At 54.1% G+C, this 13509-nt stretch overlaps 1 protein-coding gene across 6 annotated transcripts in view; it reads left to right on the plus strand.

Moving 5' to 3' along the window:
* The window catches only part of CLN8 (CLN8 transmembrane ER and ERGIC protein), a 67041-nt gene that overhangs the window by 47385 nt on the left and 6147 nt on the right, over positions 1-13509 (plus strand). For 4 of the 6 annotated variants that reach the window (XM_024986280.2, XM_024986279.2, XM_024986278.2 and 1 more), the window contains exons 2-3: positions 1550-2162; positions 8046-8908. In XM_024986280.2, the coding sequence (XP_024842048.1) occupies positions 1626-2162; positions 8046-8345 (837 nt within the window). In that variant the 5' untranslated portion in view covers positions 1550-1625 and the 3' untranslated portion in view covers positions 8346-8908. 6 annotated transcript variants of the gene reach the window in all.

Consider the following 13509-nt stretch of genomic DNA (forward strand, 5'->3'; position numbering starts at 1 on the left):
TCGGCTCCTGCCCTCCTCTCCGCCGACCTCCATCCTGCAGTCAGACTCCGGCTCCTGGGTTCCCTCTCCTAAACTGTGGAGCCGGGGTCAGAACCTACCGCCCTGTTCCTGGTTCTTTAGTCCCGGGGCCCCAGGGTCCGCCAGCCTTGGAGAAGAGGCCTCTGTACAGGCCACTCCCCTGGAGAGCTCGAGTTGTTTAGTCAGAGCTTTTCAGGGTCACAGGGGAAGGGGAACCCCCATTTCAAGACAGAGCTCCATGAAGTGAGGTGCTGGCTCGGAGTGCAGTGCCAGGGGGACGTGTGAAGGGAGGGGGCGGACAGGATGAAGGCTCGGGAGGGGCTGCCTTTCAGCAGAGCTTAGGGTCGCACGGCCCCTGTGTGGAGCCTGGCTCTGGACGGTGAGGCTTCCTTCCATCTGCCCGGCCCACTCCTGTCGGAGCTGGTCCTCACCCTGTTTGGCTGGAAGCTGACCACTGCGGGACCAGATGGCTCCGGGCTCTGTTCTGAGAGGGTCAGGCAGGTGTGGCCACGGAGGACAACAAAGCCCGTGGTGCTCACAGGGCCTGGAGGTGGGGCCCGGGGCTCAGAGGGCAGAGGGCAGGACAGAGTGGGATGGAGGCCACGGCCTGTCCTGGGGTTTGCTGGGAAAGGCAGGCAGGGTGGGGTGAACACGAGACTGGCCTGTTCTAGTGATTTCTCTGGGCTTTGGGCGACAGGGGTGTTCTGAGCTGCCAGGCACCCGGCCGGGGTGATCCAGGCAGAGGGGTGTCCTCTCCCGGGGGATAGGGCAGGTGGCAGAGGCTGGGCCTGGCCGGGGGGGTTGGCACAGGTCATGGGCGGCTCCTGGTGGGCCCTTGGCTAGTAGGGTGGTGTCTAGGGAGTCCAGATGTCAGAACATCACAGTAGACAGAAATATAGATATATACACACACACAGATGTGTACATACATAGATGTACACACAGGTGTACACAGATACACGCACACATAGATGTACACAGATACACACAGATGTGTACACACATAGATGTACACACACACAGAGATACACGTATGCACAGAGATCAGAGAGATACATGCACACACAGATGTATACACACAGATACACATACAGATGTACATACAGAGAGATACATGCACACAGATGTACACACACAGAGATACACACAGATGTGTACACACATACACATATGCACAGGGATCAGAGATACACACACATAGATGTACACACATAGATAGACATACAGATTACACACAGAGATACACGCACACACAGATGTACACACAGAGATACACACAGAGACGTGCACACACAGATGAGTCGGGCCAGTGTCTTTCCCTGCCCCGTCCACACCCCCTCCGTCTGTCATGTCACTGTCTCTTATGCGTCTTTCCCTCCAGTGGAAGCTTTCTTGCTGTGTGTGTGTCACCCAGATGCAGGAGCACAAGGTGGGGGCTTGTTGCCCGTGCTGTGACCGTCTTCCTGGCGCGGGCGCGGCCTGCGTGCCGCTCTGTCCGGCCAGCAGAAGGTCAGGCTCTGTTCTTCCCCAGGGTGAGGACGGGCGCATGAGGGTCCGGGGGCTGCGGCCCTGGTGCAGCGTGTGGACCCCGGCCTGGCTGAGACGACATGGGCAGCATGAGCCTCCTGGGCGCTGGTGCCCTTGACCTGGACTACACCTCCGGGCGGGTCCGCGGGGTGCTGGTGGCCGCCGGCTGTGCCTTCTACCTGGGCGTCTTCGTGGTCTGCCACCGGCTGTCCTCCTCCCTGAACGCCACCTACCGCTCGCTGGCGGCCCGCGAGCAGGTCTTCTGGAACCTGGCGGCCACACGTGCAGTCTTCGGCATCCAGGGCACCGCGGCGGGGCTGTGGGCGCTGCTGCTGGACCCCGTGCTCCAGGCTGACAAGGCACTCGGCCAGCAGGACTGGTGCTGGTTCCACATCACCACGGCGACCGGCTTCTTCTTCTTCGAGAACCTCGCCCTTCATGTGTCCAATGCGCTCTTCCACACCTTCGACGGCTTCCTGGCTGTGCACCACCTCTTCGCTTTCCTGGGGTTTCTCGGGTCTGCGGTCAACCTCCAAGCCGGCCACTACCTGCCCATGGTCACGCTGCTCCTGGAGATGAGCACGCCCTTCACCTGCATCTCCTGGATGCTGCTGAAGGTAGGCCCCCCACACCTGCTCAGTCTGTTCCTCCATAGCCTCTGCGCCCGGCCGCAGTCCCTTCACCCCTGACGCCCCTGCTGCTGGCCCCTTGTGGCCTGTGCTGTCCCCAGGCTGGGTTAGAGCTTAAAGGCAGTAGGAAGCTCATTCTGATCGAATTGCATTTTAATAATTTTCAGCAGGCTTCCAGCCATGGCAAAAGAAGACGTGCTGGATGTCGTGTCTGCCGTGGTGGACAGGGCTTTCGGTAGATGCTCACTTGGTTCCTGTGTCGCGTCTTCATGGTGGCGCTGTGGCTCAGGAGTTGCGGCTCACGGGTTTAGTTGCAGACGCCCCCTGGCGAGTGGGATCAAACCCGTGTCCCCTGCCTTGGAAAGTGCAATTTTAACCTGGACCGCCAGGGAGGTCTCAGTAGACAGTATTCGTAAGCCCTTGAAAATGTGCTTTTTCTGTGTGTCTCTTGAAGGTTTTATTTCACGTTGCATTATTTTACACACATCTTCGTGGCCAGCACAGCATTGTCAGCCGTAGGACACGTGTGCAGCAGGTTTCTGGAGCTTACTCGTCCCGTTTGATTTGAAGCCTGCTGCCTGTTGATGGGTACCTCCCCGCTGCCTCCCTGCCACCCCCGGCAGCCGCCCTCCACCGTTTGACTTAGGGCTGCCGGATGCCTCGTCCACATGCACTTGTGCCGTCTCTCCTGTCCTGGTTTGTGTCACTGGGTGAACGTCCTCCGGGTCCGGCCGTGTTGTCGCACACTGAAGAGCTCCCTCCTTTTCTCGGGCTGGAGGGTTTCCCGTTACGAGTGTGAGCGCGTTCTCCTCGCCCGCCGTCCGTCAGGGAGCGGTCGGGGGTGCTTCAGCCTCAGTCACTGTGACTCGCGCTGCGGTGAACTCAGGGGCGCTGAGGCCCTTCCAGATCCTGGTTTCGGTTCCTTTACTGGGCCCTAAGGCAGTTCCGGTTTTAGAAACAAACCCCCCCGCGCTGTTCCCCACAGTGGCTGCACATTCTTTGTTCCCACCAGCAGCGCAGAATTCGAGGTTCTCCATGTCCTCAGCAGTGTATGCTTTCTTTATTTCTTGGCTGTTGGCTCATTGCCTTCGGTCTTGTTTCTCCCTGATGACTGGTGACAGGGAGCATGTTTTCATTTCATCTGTCTGTGGGCCATTGGTATGTCATCTTTGGAAAACCGTTCAAGTCCTTGGCCCACGTTTCAATCAGAGTCTTTGTTATTTTTTACTGTTGAGTTGTAGTCCTGTTTTAAAAAACAATTTTATGTACTTATCTATTTATTTTTGGCTGTGCTGGGTCTTTGTTGCTGCTCACTGACTTTCCTCTCGTTGCAGAGAACAGGGTCTTCCCTCCAGTTGCGGTGGCAGGCTTCTCTTGTTTCGGCTCGTGGGCCCTGGGGCTCGTGGGCTCGGTAGCTGCGACTCCTGGGCTCCAGAGTGTAGGCTCAGTAGGTGTTGCTCAAGGGCATAATTGCTGTGCAGCACGTGGGGTCTTCCTGGATCAGGGGTCAAGCCTGTGTCTCCTGCAGTGGCAGGCGGCATTCTTTACCACTGAGCCACCAGGGAATCCCTGGAGTTCATATGTTCAAGATTAATCTCTTATTAGACATATGGTTGGCAAATATTTTCTCCCACTTTGTAGGTTGCCTTTTCCCTCTGTTGTTTCCTTTGCTTTGAAGAAGCTTTGTAGTTTGCCGTCCCGGTTGTTTATGTTTCCGTTGCCTTTGTTTTTGGTGTAATGTTCGTCAGAAGATGCGGTGTCTCCAGCCTTGTTCTTTTCTTTGAAGGTTGATTTGGGTATTTGGGGTCCTCTGTGGTTTCGTGTGAACTTTAGACTTTTATTGTTGTTACAAATGCCCTTGGCGTTTTGGCAGGGGTTACACTGTACACCTGCCATGTGGCTCAGATGGTAAAGAATCTGCCTGCCGTGCGGGAGATCTGAGTTCGATCCCTGGGTCGGGAAGATCCCCTGAAGAAGGAAAAGGTAACCCACTCCAATATTCTTGCCTGGAGAGTCCCATGGACAGAGGAGCCTGGTGGGCTACAGTCCAGGGGCTTGCAAAGAGTCGGACTCGACTGAGGACCTGACGCACCTTACACTGAACCTGTAGGTGACTGGGACCTCCCTGGTGAGTTTCCAGTTCAGTTATTGTGTTCTTCAGCTCCTTGGTTTCCGTTGGGACTTTGTTTATATTTCATCTGTTCACTAACGTTCCATTTTTATAAACCGTGTGTTTCTCTTGGCCGCACGGGGTCTTTGCCGCAGCACACAGGCCCTCTCTGGTTGCCATGTCAGGCTTCTCGTCGCCGTGGCTTCTCCTGTTGCAGACCATGAGCTCCAGGGCACTCAGGCTCAGGAGCTGTGGCACGTGGGCTTCACTGCTCTGCGTGTGGGGTCCCGGACCCGGGACCAAGCCCTGTCCCTGCACTGGCAGGCGGATTCCCAGCGCCTGGGCCACCAGGGAAGCCCAGTGTCCCACTCTGTCCGTGTGTCCTCCTGCCCCCGGGGAGCATCCTGTGCCAGTCCCAGGGACTCCCCTCAGCAGGGCTGGGGATGGGTCTTGTCCCTCTGTGTGGAGTGAAAGGTTGTGCCTCATCTCCGGGCCTCTGTTGGAGTCTGTGCGTCAGAGGGAGCTGACCTCTTCCCAGATCGCGGTCAATCGGCCCAGCCCAGGCCCTGGGCCTTCTTGTCAGCATCCTCCTGGGGGAGGGTGGAGGCTGTGGCTTTTGTCTGCTCACAAGTTGGGGTGCTGGACGCCCCAGCCCCTCCCTCTTTGGCGTGAAGCAGGGAGCTGGGGTCTCCTCCTGACCCCAGGGTGCTGTGGGACATGGACCGTCCTGTCGCTCCTGGGGGCCTGTCCTGGCGGCAGGGCCCTTTCCGTGGGTCCCTGATTCCTCACGACGGAGTTTGCCTGTGGCCTGCAGCTCACACAGGCCTCCCCCAGCGCCCCTCACACGTCAGGCACTGGGGAGGGGGTCTTTGGCAGCTCCTCCCGAGGTGGGGCGGCCCCCCTCCTCAGGAAGCAGACAGACCCCAGCTGTGGGGGGGATCCCAGAGGGAGGCACTTTGTTTGGGGTCTTTTCCCTCTGAAGTGTTTGGATGCCATTCACTTAGGATGGAGATGAAAAAGGGGGGTCTGGGAATGGGACCCCCTTCTTGCAGCCTTGCTGTGTTCACCACGTGGCCAGCGGCCCCACAGCAAAGCTGTCCCCTCAGCTAGGACAGCTCAGAGCCAGTGTGTCCAGGTAGACTAGTTCTAGTTCAGGTCCTGTTGAGCCTTGGGAGTAAATGCCACTCAGATGCTGAAACCCCTCTAAGCCTTTCATAAAGCTGCCGAGTTCTTGCTTCGTAGGGCTTCGGGGTCCAGGCACTCTCGCCGTGGACTCTGGTTTGATGAGATGCAGGCGGTGTCAGGACCGGACGTCACCACCGTGTGATGTAGTTTACACCCCAGATGGGCTCATGCTTCTGTTTCCTCCTTCAGTTTGGTTCTGAAATGCTGTTTAGAAATAATAATAAATAAATTACACACTCATACATCTAAGCTGGTTCATCCAGAGAGACACTAATCCAGGTGTAGATGAATTGATATTAAAAAAAAAAACAGTGAATTTATGTATAAATATATACTAGGCACACTACTTGCTGGGACCCAAGCTAGACAAAGGAACCTTGCATGGTTCAGTCTCAGATTGTTACTGACCCAGCTTTTCTCAGAGCATTTGGTGATGATGAATGCAAAAATTTTAGTGCCTGAGTAAGAGCAAAAATGCTCAGTTCTCAAGCTTGGAGTTTTCTGAACTTAATGCAATTATTGTAGGAGTAAAAGTTCATGCTTCTGGTGTAGACGTTAGTGATTTAAGATGACTGCTTTCAGCACGTGGGGAAACCGTGGGAAAGAGGACATTTAGTGAACTTTGGAGGAGACCACTCAGTGGGTGGAAGATGGCTTGCTGGCCTCTTGGGTGGAAAGGATGAGCAGTGGCCCCCCGTCCCCCAAGCATCCGCAACTCACTCTGCACTTTGTGTGTGCACCCCAGGGCACGCTTAGCTCACGTCCCCACTCTGCAGTTTGTACATTTAACGTCCTTGGGCCAAGGCAAAGGCTAAATCTTTCTCATGTAAGGACTCTCTCATTGAAAGCCTCAAACCTTACATGTTTTGGTGTTTGCACTTTTCTGTCTGATCGTACAGTGTAAGGAATTTTACTTGTGTGAGTCATGATTCTGACTGACATCAAGTGGAGAATGCCTGCCCCCACACTGGGTATAAAACTGTTTCTATAGAACTGTGTTGTTTCCCTAGTACTCTGTGGTTTTCTTTTTCTTTGAAATATTGACATTTCATCCATTTGAAAAAAAGTATTTTTAAGTAAGGTGGGAAGTGAGATCCCATTGGATTTCCCAGGAAGCGAGCAAGCATCCTGATGTAATTACATCATCCATCCTTTCCCTGGGGAGTCAAAATGCTGCCCAGTATCAGCTCTCCGTATATTTTACTTACTTCTCATTTTGTGTTGTTTATTTCTTGCACTGCAATCACCTTATTTCTGAAGCGTCCCCACATTTCATCCTTTACTGAGGCACCTTCAGCCCTCCTGGTGCATTTACTGCATGGGTGGAATTATTTAGAGTTATTTTAAAGCGATAAAATATGGAGGGAGGTATTCTCTTATTTAGACTAAATCTGGATGGATTCTAGGAGGGAAGAATGTAATGCCTTTTGAATGTTTTCCATCCGAGAACATGTGTGCCCCAGTTCATCCAAGACTTTTTCCAAAGACCTGGGCTCCTGGGATCCTGGGATCCTGTTAGGGAATCCTGGGCTCCCCGCTTCCTGCTGTTTCTCTCTGCCTTGTCCTTCTGCTTTTCTTCACACTCATTTCTTAGCCTAGGCTTGGTAGAAGCTAATGTAAATAGAGTTTTTAATATTTAAAACTGCTGGAATAAATAGGGTGTTTCTCTGGGTATTATCTGCAGATGATTTAAACATCCCTGGTAGTAGAAGAGGACACAGTCATGTCTGGCCTAGAAACAGCAGGCAACTCAAATTTTCTGTGAAGTTATTTTTGGAAGTTCACAGTACTTCAGACAAGGAAGAAACTCCTGTTTTCCCACTGTTTTAAGTCGGCCCTGGGTCACGGGTCCCGTTGCTTCTCGTCTGTCCGTGTCAGAGCTGTGTGAACACCTTCTGCAGCTCTGAGAGGTTAGGGTCTTCCTCTGTTACAGTGTGGTCCCTCCAGAGGTCGGTGTCCGTGTCCCTCCCTGTTCCCAGGGTCACCAGGCAGCTGCCTGGCCCGCGGCAGTGCCTCCCTGGGCCCGTCTCTTCCTGCGCGTTCCAGATGGGCCCTCCCCTGGGAGGGGGCCCAGGATGAGCCCCAGCCCCAGTGTGGCCCAGAGCGGCAAGGACAGGCCGGGGTGCACAAGCTTGTGGGTCTGAGGTGTGCGAGCTGTCCTGGTGCAGCGAGATCCCCGCCACAAGCCACGAAGGCTTATCTCTGTATGCCCCGTCTGCTGTGCAGAGTCTTCAGGTTCCCTGTTGGGTTGTGGCTACAGCTAGTTTTTCTGTGAATTTAGAATAATTTTAGGGCATGTTCACTTGGGCTTGTGTCCATGGGCTACTGGGGTGACAGTGCCAGAAGACAAACGGGGTCACATCTCATCCCGGGGCCTCGGGAGGTTGGTCACGGGTGATGGACGGGTCTCCCAGCGTCGCCTAGTCACTGGCTGTGTGCAGTGTGTGCACGACCCGGGGAGGGTGGGTCGGGGCTGGGGGGGGCAGTCCCAGGGAGGGAGGCGCCAGGCGACTGTGGGCGGGGCGAGCGGCGGGAGGCCCGCGGCCCCGCCCCTGACCGCTCTCTGCGCCCGACAGGCCGGCTGCGCGAACTCTCGGCTCTGGAGGCTGAACCAGTGGGCCATGGTGCACCTGTTCCACTGCCGCATGGTGCTCACCTACCACATGTGGTGGGTCTGCCTGGGCCACTGGGCCGGCCTGGCCCGCAGCCTCTTCCCGCCGCACCTGGCGCTCTTCGTGGTCGGCCTGGCCCTCCTCACGCTGCTCATCAACCCCTACTGGACCCGCAAGAAGACGCAGCAGCTGCTCAACCCCGTGGACTGGAACTTCGCGCCTGGCACCCCCAACGGGCCAGCGCAGCCCAAGAAGGCCAGGTAGCAGCCTCGACCCCCCAGCCCGCGGCCTGTGGCCGCCCCCCAACACCAACCCCAGGCGTGCGTGCCGGCCGCGTGGCGCCGGATGGCCGCAAGCGGACGTGCCCACGGACAGCGTCCTGCCCGGCCTGTGTGCGGTCTCCCCAGGAGGGCTGTGGGGCAGCCCCCGAGGCGTCCCTGCGACCTGCTCACGGCCATGCTCATGTGGGCAGGAGAGAAGGCCCGCAGGTCATTACCCCGACACCCGCCGAGGGGGCGTCTCCCTGGCGAAGCTTATCCAAGCGAGAATTTTGCTTCCCCTTTGTGAGGCTCTGCTGACACTGGAGGGAGATGAGAGTAATCACTTGTCTGGATGTGAGAGCTGCTTTTAACCAGGTGTGCAGCCAGCCCGTTACTCCTAATCGCTGTGGGTTTCGAGTCAGGGAGCCGTCGGGGGGACCCGTCTCGCGGTGCTGGGCTGCAGGCCGCCACCCTCACGTGTTGGCCCCACAGTTTGACTTGACACTGCTGACATCTTTTTCTTGCCACGAATGTGCAATTAAAATGAAAAGCTTGTATCTGTTGAAAGTGCCCTTGAGTGTTTTTGGAGAACAGGTTTATTGGTCGTGAGAGTCTCGTGTGCCCTGGGGAGCGCGGGGGTGGGGGGCGCACACAGGTCAGGAGGTTAACACCTGCTTGCCTCAACTGGAGAGTCGGTTTCAACGTTAAACACACCCAGCAAACCGCGTTCCTCCTGGGGCTTCTTCCCCTCGCAGAGACCCTGGGGGCCGAGGCTGTTTCCACCGCCCAGAACTTGAATCAAGTGACCTCAGTTCACAGAACCTGAAGGCACGTCCCTGTGTATCTCTCAGTGCGGTTCACCTTGCTGCAGAGGTTTTCCATCTTGGAGATGCAGCTGTGATGATAAGTCTTCACGTGCTCAAAACTCAGGTTAAGATCTGAAAAGGTCAGCTTGATTCCCATGTGACCCTCACTGGGACTTTGACCTTCCCGGTTCAGTCTCTGCATCCTGTCCCAGCCAAGCTGGTGTTGGCTCCACCCCGACCAACTTCCTGGGAAGACACAGCCTGGCATTCGGGCAGAAGGAGCCTCCTGAGATGATGACCCAGCATCCCGGTGTCTCTGCTGCCTGACAGCGTTCGCCCTCCTCCACCCCGAGCGTCCCCTCGCTCGGCTCTGCCGGTGTTGCTGTTCTGGCTTCTGAGGCTTTCACAGTCACAGCGCTGGATGCCGAGGGTGCCTCGCTCTTTGGCACGAACCCCGCTGGGGAGTTGGCACCGTCCGTCTTCACAGCAGGGCCTGAGGCTTGGGTGGTGGCCGGCTGGGCAGCAGCCTCGCAGCTGAGGCCCGTGAACTGTGTGCAGCACAACAGCACCCTGCTGACCCCGGCCATCGGGCCCAGGTGCATCCCCGGTTTGCAGAGCACTGAGTGGCCATGTCTGCCTGTCCAGGACAGGCGCAGGGTCCACCAGGAAGGGCAGTGTTAGCAGTTCAGGGGTGAGAGTCAGCCCTGTGGCAAAGCCACATGGGTGTGGCTGGGCGCCATGCAGGGTCAGCCGGCATCAGGGCTGGTCTGGTGATGGGCTGACGGGCTGACGTTTCCTTTCAATGCGTCCCTGTTTAAAGAAGCACAATGGGAAGACCGGCTCCTCTTCCTCCTGCACGTGCACCTTGGAGTCTAGTCCCTGTGCCTCACAAAGGCCAGAGGCTGCCCCAGGACGGGGTGCGGAGCTGTCGGGTGGGGGTGGGGGCCCCTCTGGGGTCGGAGCAGGAGGCTGGCTCCTGCACGCATCCCCCAGGGTCCTCTCCTCAGGGCTCCAAGCTCTCACCTGATCTGCCCATCTGATGGAGCCCGTGTGAGGTGGGCAGGACCCAGAGCTGGGGGAGTAGCCCCAGGAGGAGGGGAGCGGGTCCGAGTGAGCCAGCAGCCCAGGAGGTCCGACAGATTTCTCGTTGTTCGAGTCATGTTTGCAGCTCACCCAGAAGAGTGGTGCACACACCCCTGTGGGTGCTTTCAGTTCACCTCCCTTTACTAAACTTCTGCTCTAGTGGGAGAGCTTACTAATTCAACATTTCTCTTTCTAGATAAAAGTTTCCCTCTTTTCCATAACTAAACTATACAGTGTATACACGGTTTTGCTAGATCATGTTTAGTGACGTGAAAAACTCAGAAACTTGTCGTTTTTCTCTGACACCTGGGAACCCAGAGAGCTCGGAGGGACCCCGGCTGAAGCCCCTGCGTGGAGCGGAGACGCCACACCTCCCTCAGCAGGGCCTGGCCTCACAGCGACGGGAGTGGGCTGGCAGCCACGTCTAACTTCGGCCTGGCGTGTGCCTTGTTCTTACTGCTGTGCAGTTGCAGCGTCAGGCGCCGGCCTTTGCAGGCCTGGACATTGTGCTCCGTGTGTGTCCCCACGCCGCCCCCACACACCAGCACCCTGACCTCAGTGCCACCCCCAGAGGCCCTGACACTGCTGGTGACACGGGCTGTGTGCAGAATGCGACATCAGAGCTCTGCTCCGTCACAGAGTTTCCTGGGGTGAGTTTTACAGAACTGGGTCGTTTTCAGTGATGCTCCCACGTATAGGAATACAATGTTATTTTACTGTAACGCTGCTTTTTCCAAGATTCCTTGGGATCCAGGGAGACACGGCCCCAAATGGCTCTCTAAATGACGACACCGCAGTGCAGCTGAAACTAATCTGTGAGTGGGAAGCAGAAGAGCATGAAATTCCTTAGCTTTTAAGCCACTGAATCCGAGTGAGCCTTCTGGACTGCGTTTGTTTATCGTCTCAGGAGTGTGTGTGTGTCTGTCTGTCTCAGTATGTGAGTCCACACCCTGCTCTCTCTTCCTGGTTTTGACCCTTGTTAGTGGTCTGCATCCTGGTTTGAGGGGGGACCCCGCTGATTAGGAAAGAGAGTAAGTGGAAGGATTAAGTGTTCTCAGAGACCTCCTGAGAGGGCCCTGGTAACTGCACGTGGCGAAGACGCTCCTCGAAACTGATCGCTTAGTTTGAAGTCTGTTTCAGAGCCATCTGCAAGCTCATCTAGAAGTGCGGGGGTGAGTGCACTCCATCAAACCAGTCAGTCCTAAGGGAAATCAACCCTGAATACTTATTGGAAGGACTATGCTGAAGCTGAAGCTCCAGTACTTTGGCCACCTGATGTGAAGAGTCAGCTAATTAGAAAAGACCCTGATGCTGGGAAAGATTGAAGGTGGGAGGAGAAGGGGACGACAGAGGATGAGATGGTTGGATGGCATCACTGACTCAATGGACATGAGTTTGAGTAAACTCTGGGAGTTGGTGATGGACAGGGAGGCCTGGTGTGCTGCGGTCCATGGGGTCACAAAGAGTCGGACACGACTGAGTGACTGAACAACAACAGTTGTCTGTTGGTTAAGCTGAACTGGCTATTTGGGTACTGAAGGAGATCTCCCCTTGAAAATGGCCAAATGGGGCTCTCTTATGTTGTAAAAACTGGTTTTTGCCTGTGCAGTGAGAAGTGGCTTTCTAAGAGGAACCTGCTTTTCTCCTCCTGTGCCTTTGAGCTGTACACATTTTGACAGTTCCTGAGACTGAAGAGGAAAGAGGGACAGCAGGGAAACTGAGGTCTCTGTGTGGATGTCTGTCACAGAGGCACGTCTTCACCGACAGAGAGTATCAGAATTATGCAGCAATGTGCAAACGAGCTGTGTGACTCGCTGAAAAGAAACTAAAGTGAAAGGGAAGTCGGTCAGTCGTGTCTGACTCTTTGTGACCCCATGGACTGTAGCCAACCAGGCTTCTCAGTCCATGGGTTTCTCCAGGCAAGAAGACTGGAGTGGGTTGCCATTTCCTTCTCCAGGGGATCTTCCTGACCCAGGGATCGATCCTGGGTCTCCAGCATTGGAGGCAGATGCTTTAACCTCTGAGCCACCCGGGAAGCCCTAAAAGAAATTAAGTGCTTACTAAAAATACAAAAGACACCTACCCAAATGAATTTCAGGTTCATGTGATCTGGGAAATACTCAGTATTAAATATCTGGTCTGAAAGTTTAAGCTTGTTAATCTTAATACAGACATGTTTCAAGAGACATCAACTATAATTTTATTATACTTAAAGTTAATAAGATCTTATTAATTCTGTTACACAATTCATGAGCAAGGAAAGTAACTTGATTCAATGACTTAACTTTAAGTTAAATATAATTGAGATAAGAGTTTTGGGAGTTGAGCTCTTTGGGAATAACTGTTTTAGGAAATCTACTTAAAAAAAGTCTCTCCAGATTTTGGCAACTTGAAAGTTTTGTTAAGTTAAATAATGGGGAGTCACTGTCTGAATTGCTAATTGCTAAACAAGTCTAAGTTCACCCCCCTTTTTTATGAGAGAAAAACTAAATATGTTTGGGTTTGTTAGAAACATATGACACCACACTGAGGACAGAAGTTATTCGATGAGATGACGTGTGTTTCTGAAGACTGTAGAATACATAAGTTTTCCAATCAGGAAGCCCTGGTATGATCACAAGTCCTTGCTTCTGTTTTTGCTGGAGATCAGGGTTCTTAAGGGCTGTTGTTGTTTAGTTGCTCGGTCACCTCCGACTCTTTTGTGACCCCATGGACTGTACCCGCCAGGCTCCTCTGTCCATAGATTTCTCCAGGCAAGAATACTGGAGTGGTTGCCGTTTCCTTCTGCGGGGGATCTTCCCCACCCAGGGATCCAACACGCGTCTTCTGCATCGGCAGGTGAGTTCTTTACCACTGAGCCACCAAGGAAGCCCTTTGAAGGGTGAAAAGCTGTAACATACATACATGTATATATTTTAAGCCACTAAAATAAGTGAAACATTTCAGTATGCTAGGAAAGATATGAGAAATGAAAATGCATTTTGTTAAGGGGAAAAGTAACATGGTCCTGAAGTTGGTTATTTCTAAATAGGAAAGAAAATAAGGGACAAACTAATACAGGAAAAGGAAAGGTGTGACAGGTTTGTAACAAAGGAGCCCAGAACCCAAAATGTCTAAGAGATTAAACTAGGATTGTTTGGTATGTTTAATTACATGGGAAGCACTGTCAAAACTTTCTTAGGTTATAAGGTATGGGTAAGTGTTGTTATTATATTCTAGAAATTGTATGGAATTCTGAAAGATCTGGTGGTCCTGATAACAAAACTAGAATTTTGACAT

This window comes from Bos taurus, chromosome 27 (assembly GCF_002263795.3).
Source record: "Bos taurus isolate L1 Dominette 01449 registration number 42190680 breed Hereford chromosome 27, ARS-UCD2.0, whole genome shotgun sequence".
In the NCBI taxonomy this organism is placed as follows: Eukaryota; Metazoa; Chordata; class Mammalia; order Artiodactyla; family Bovidae; genus Bos; species Bos taurus.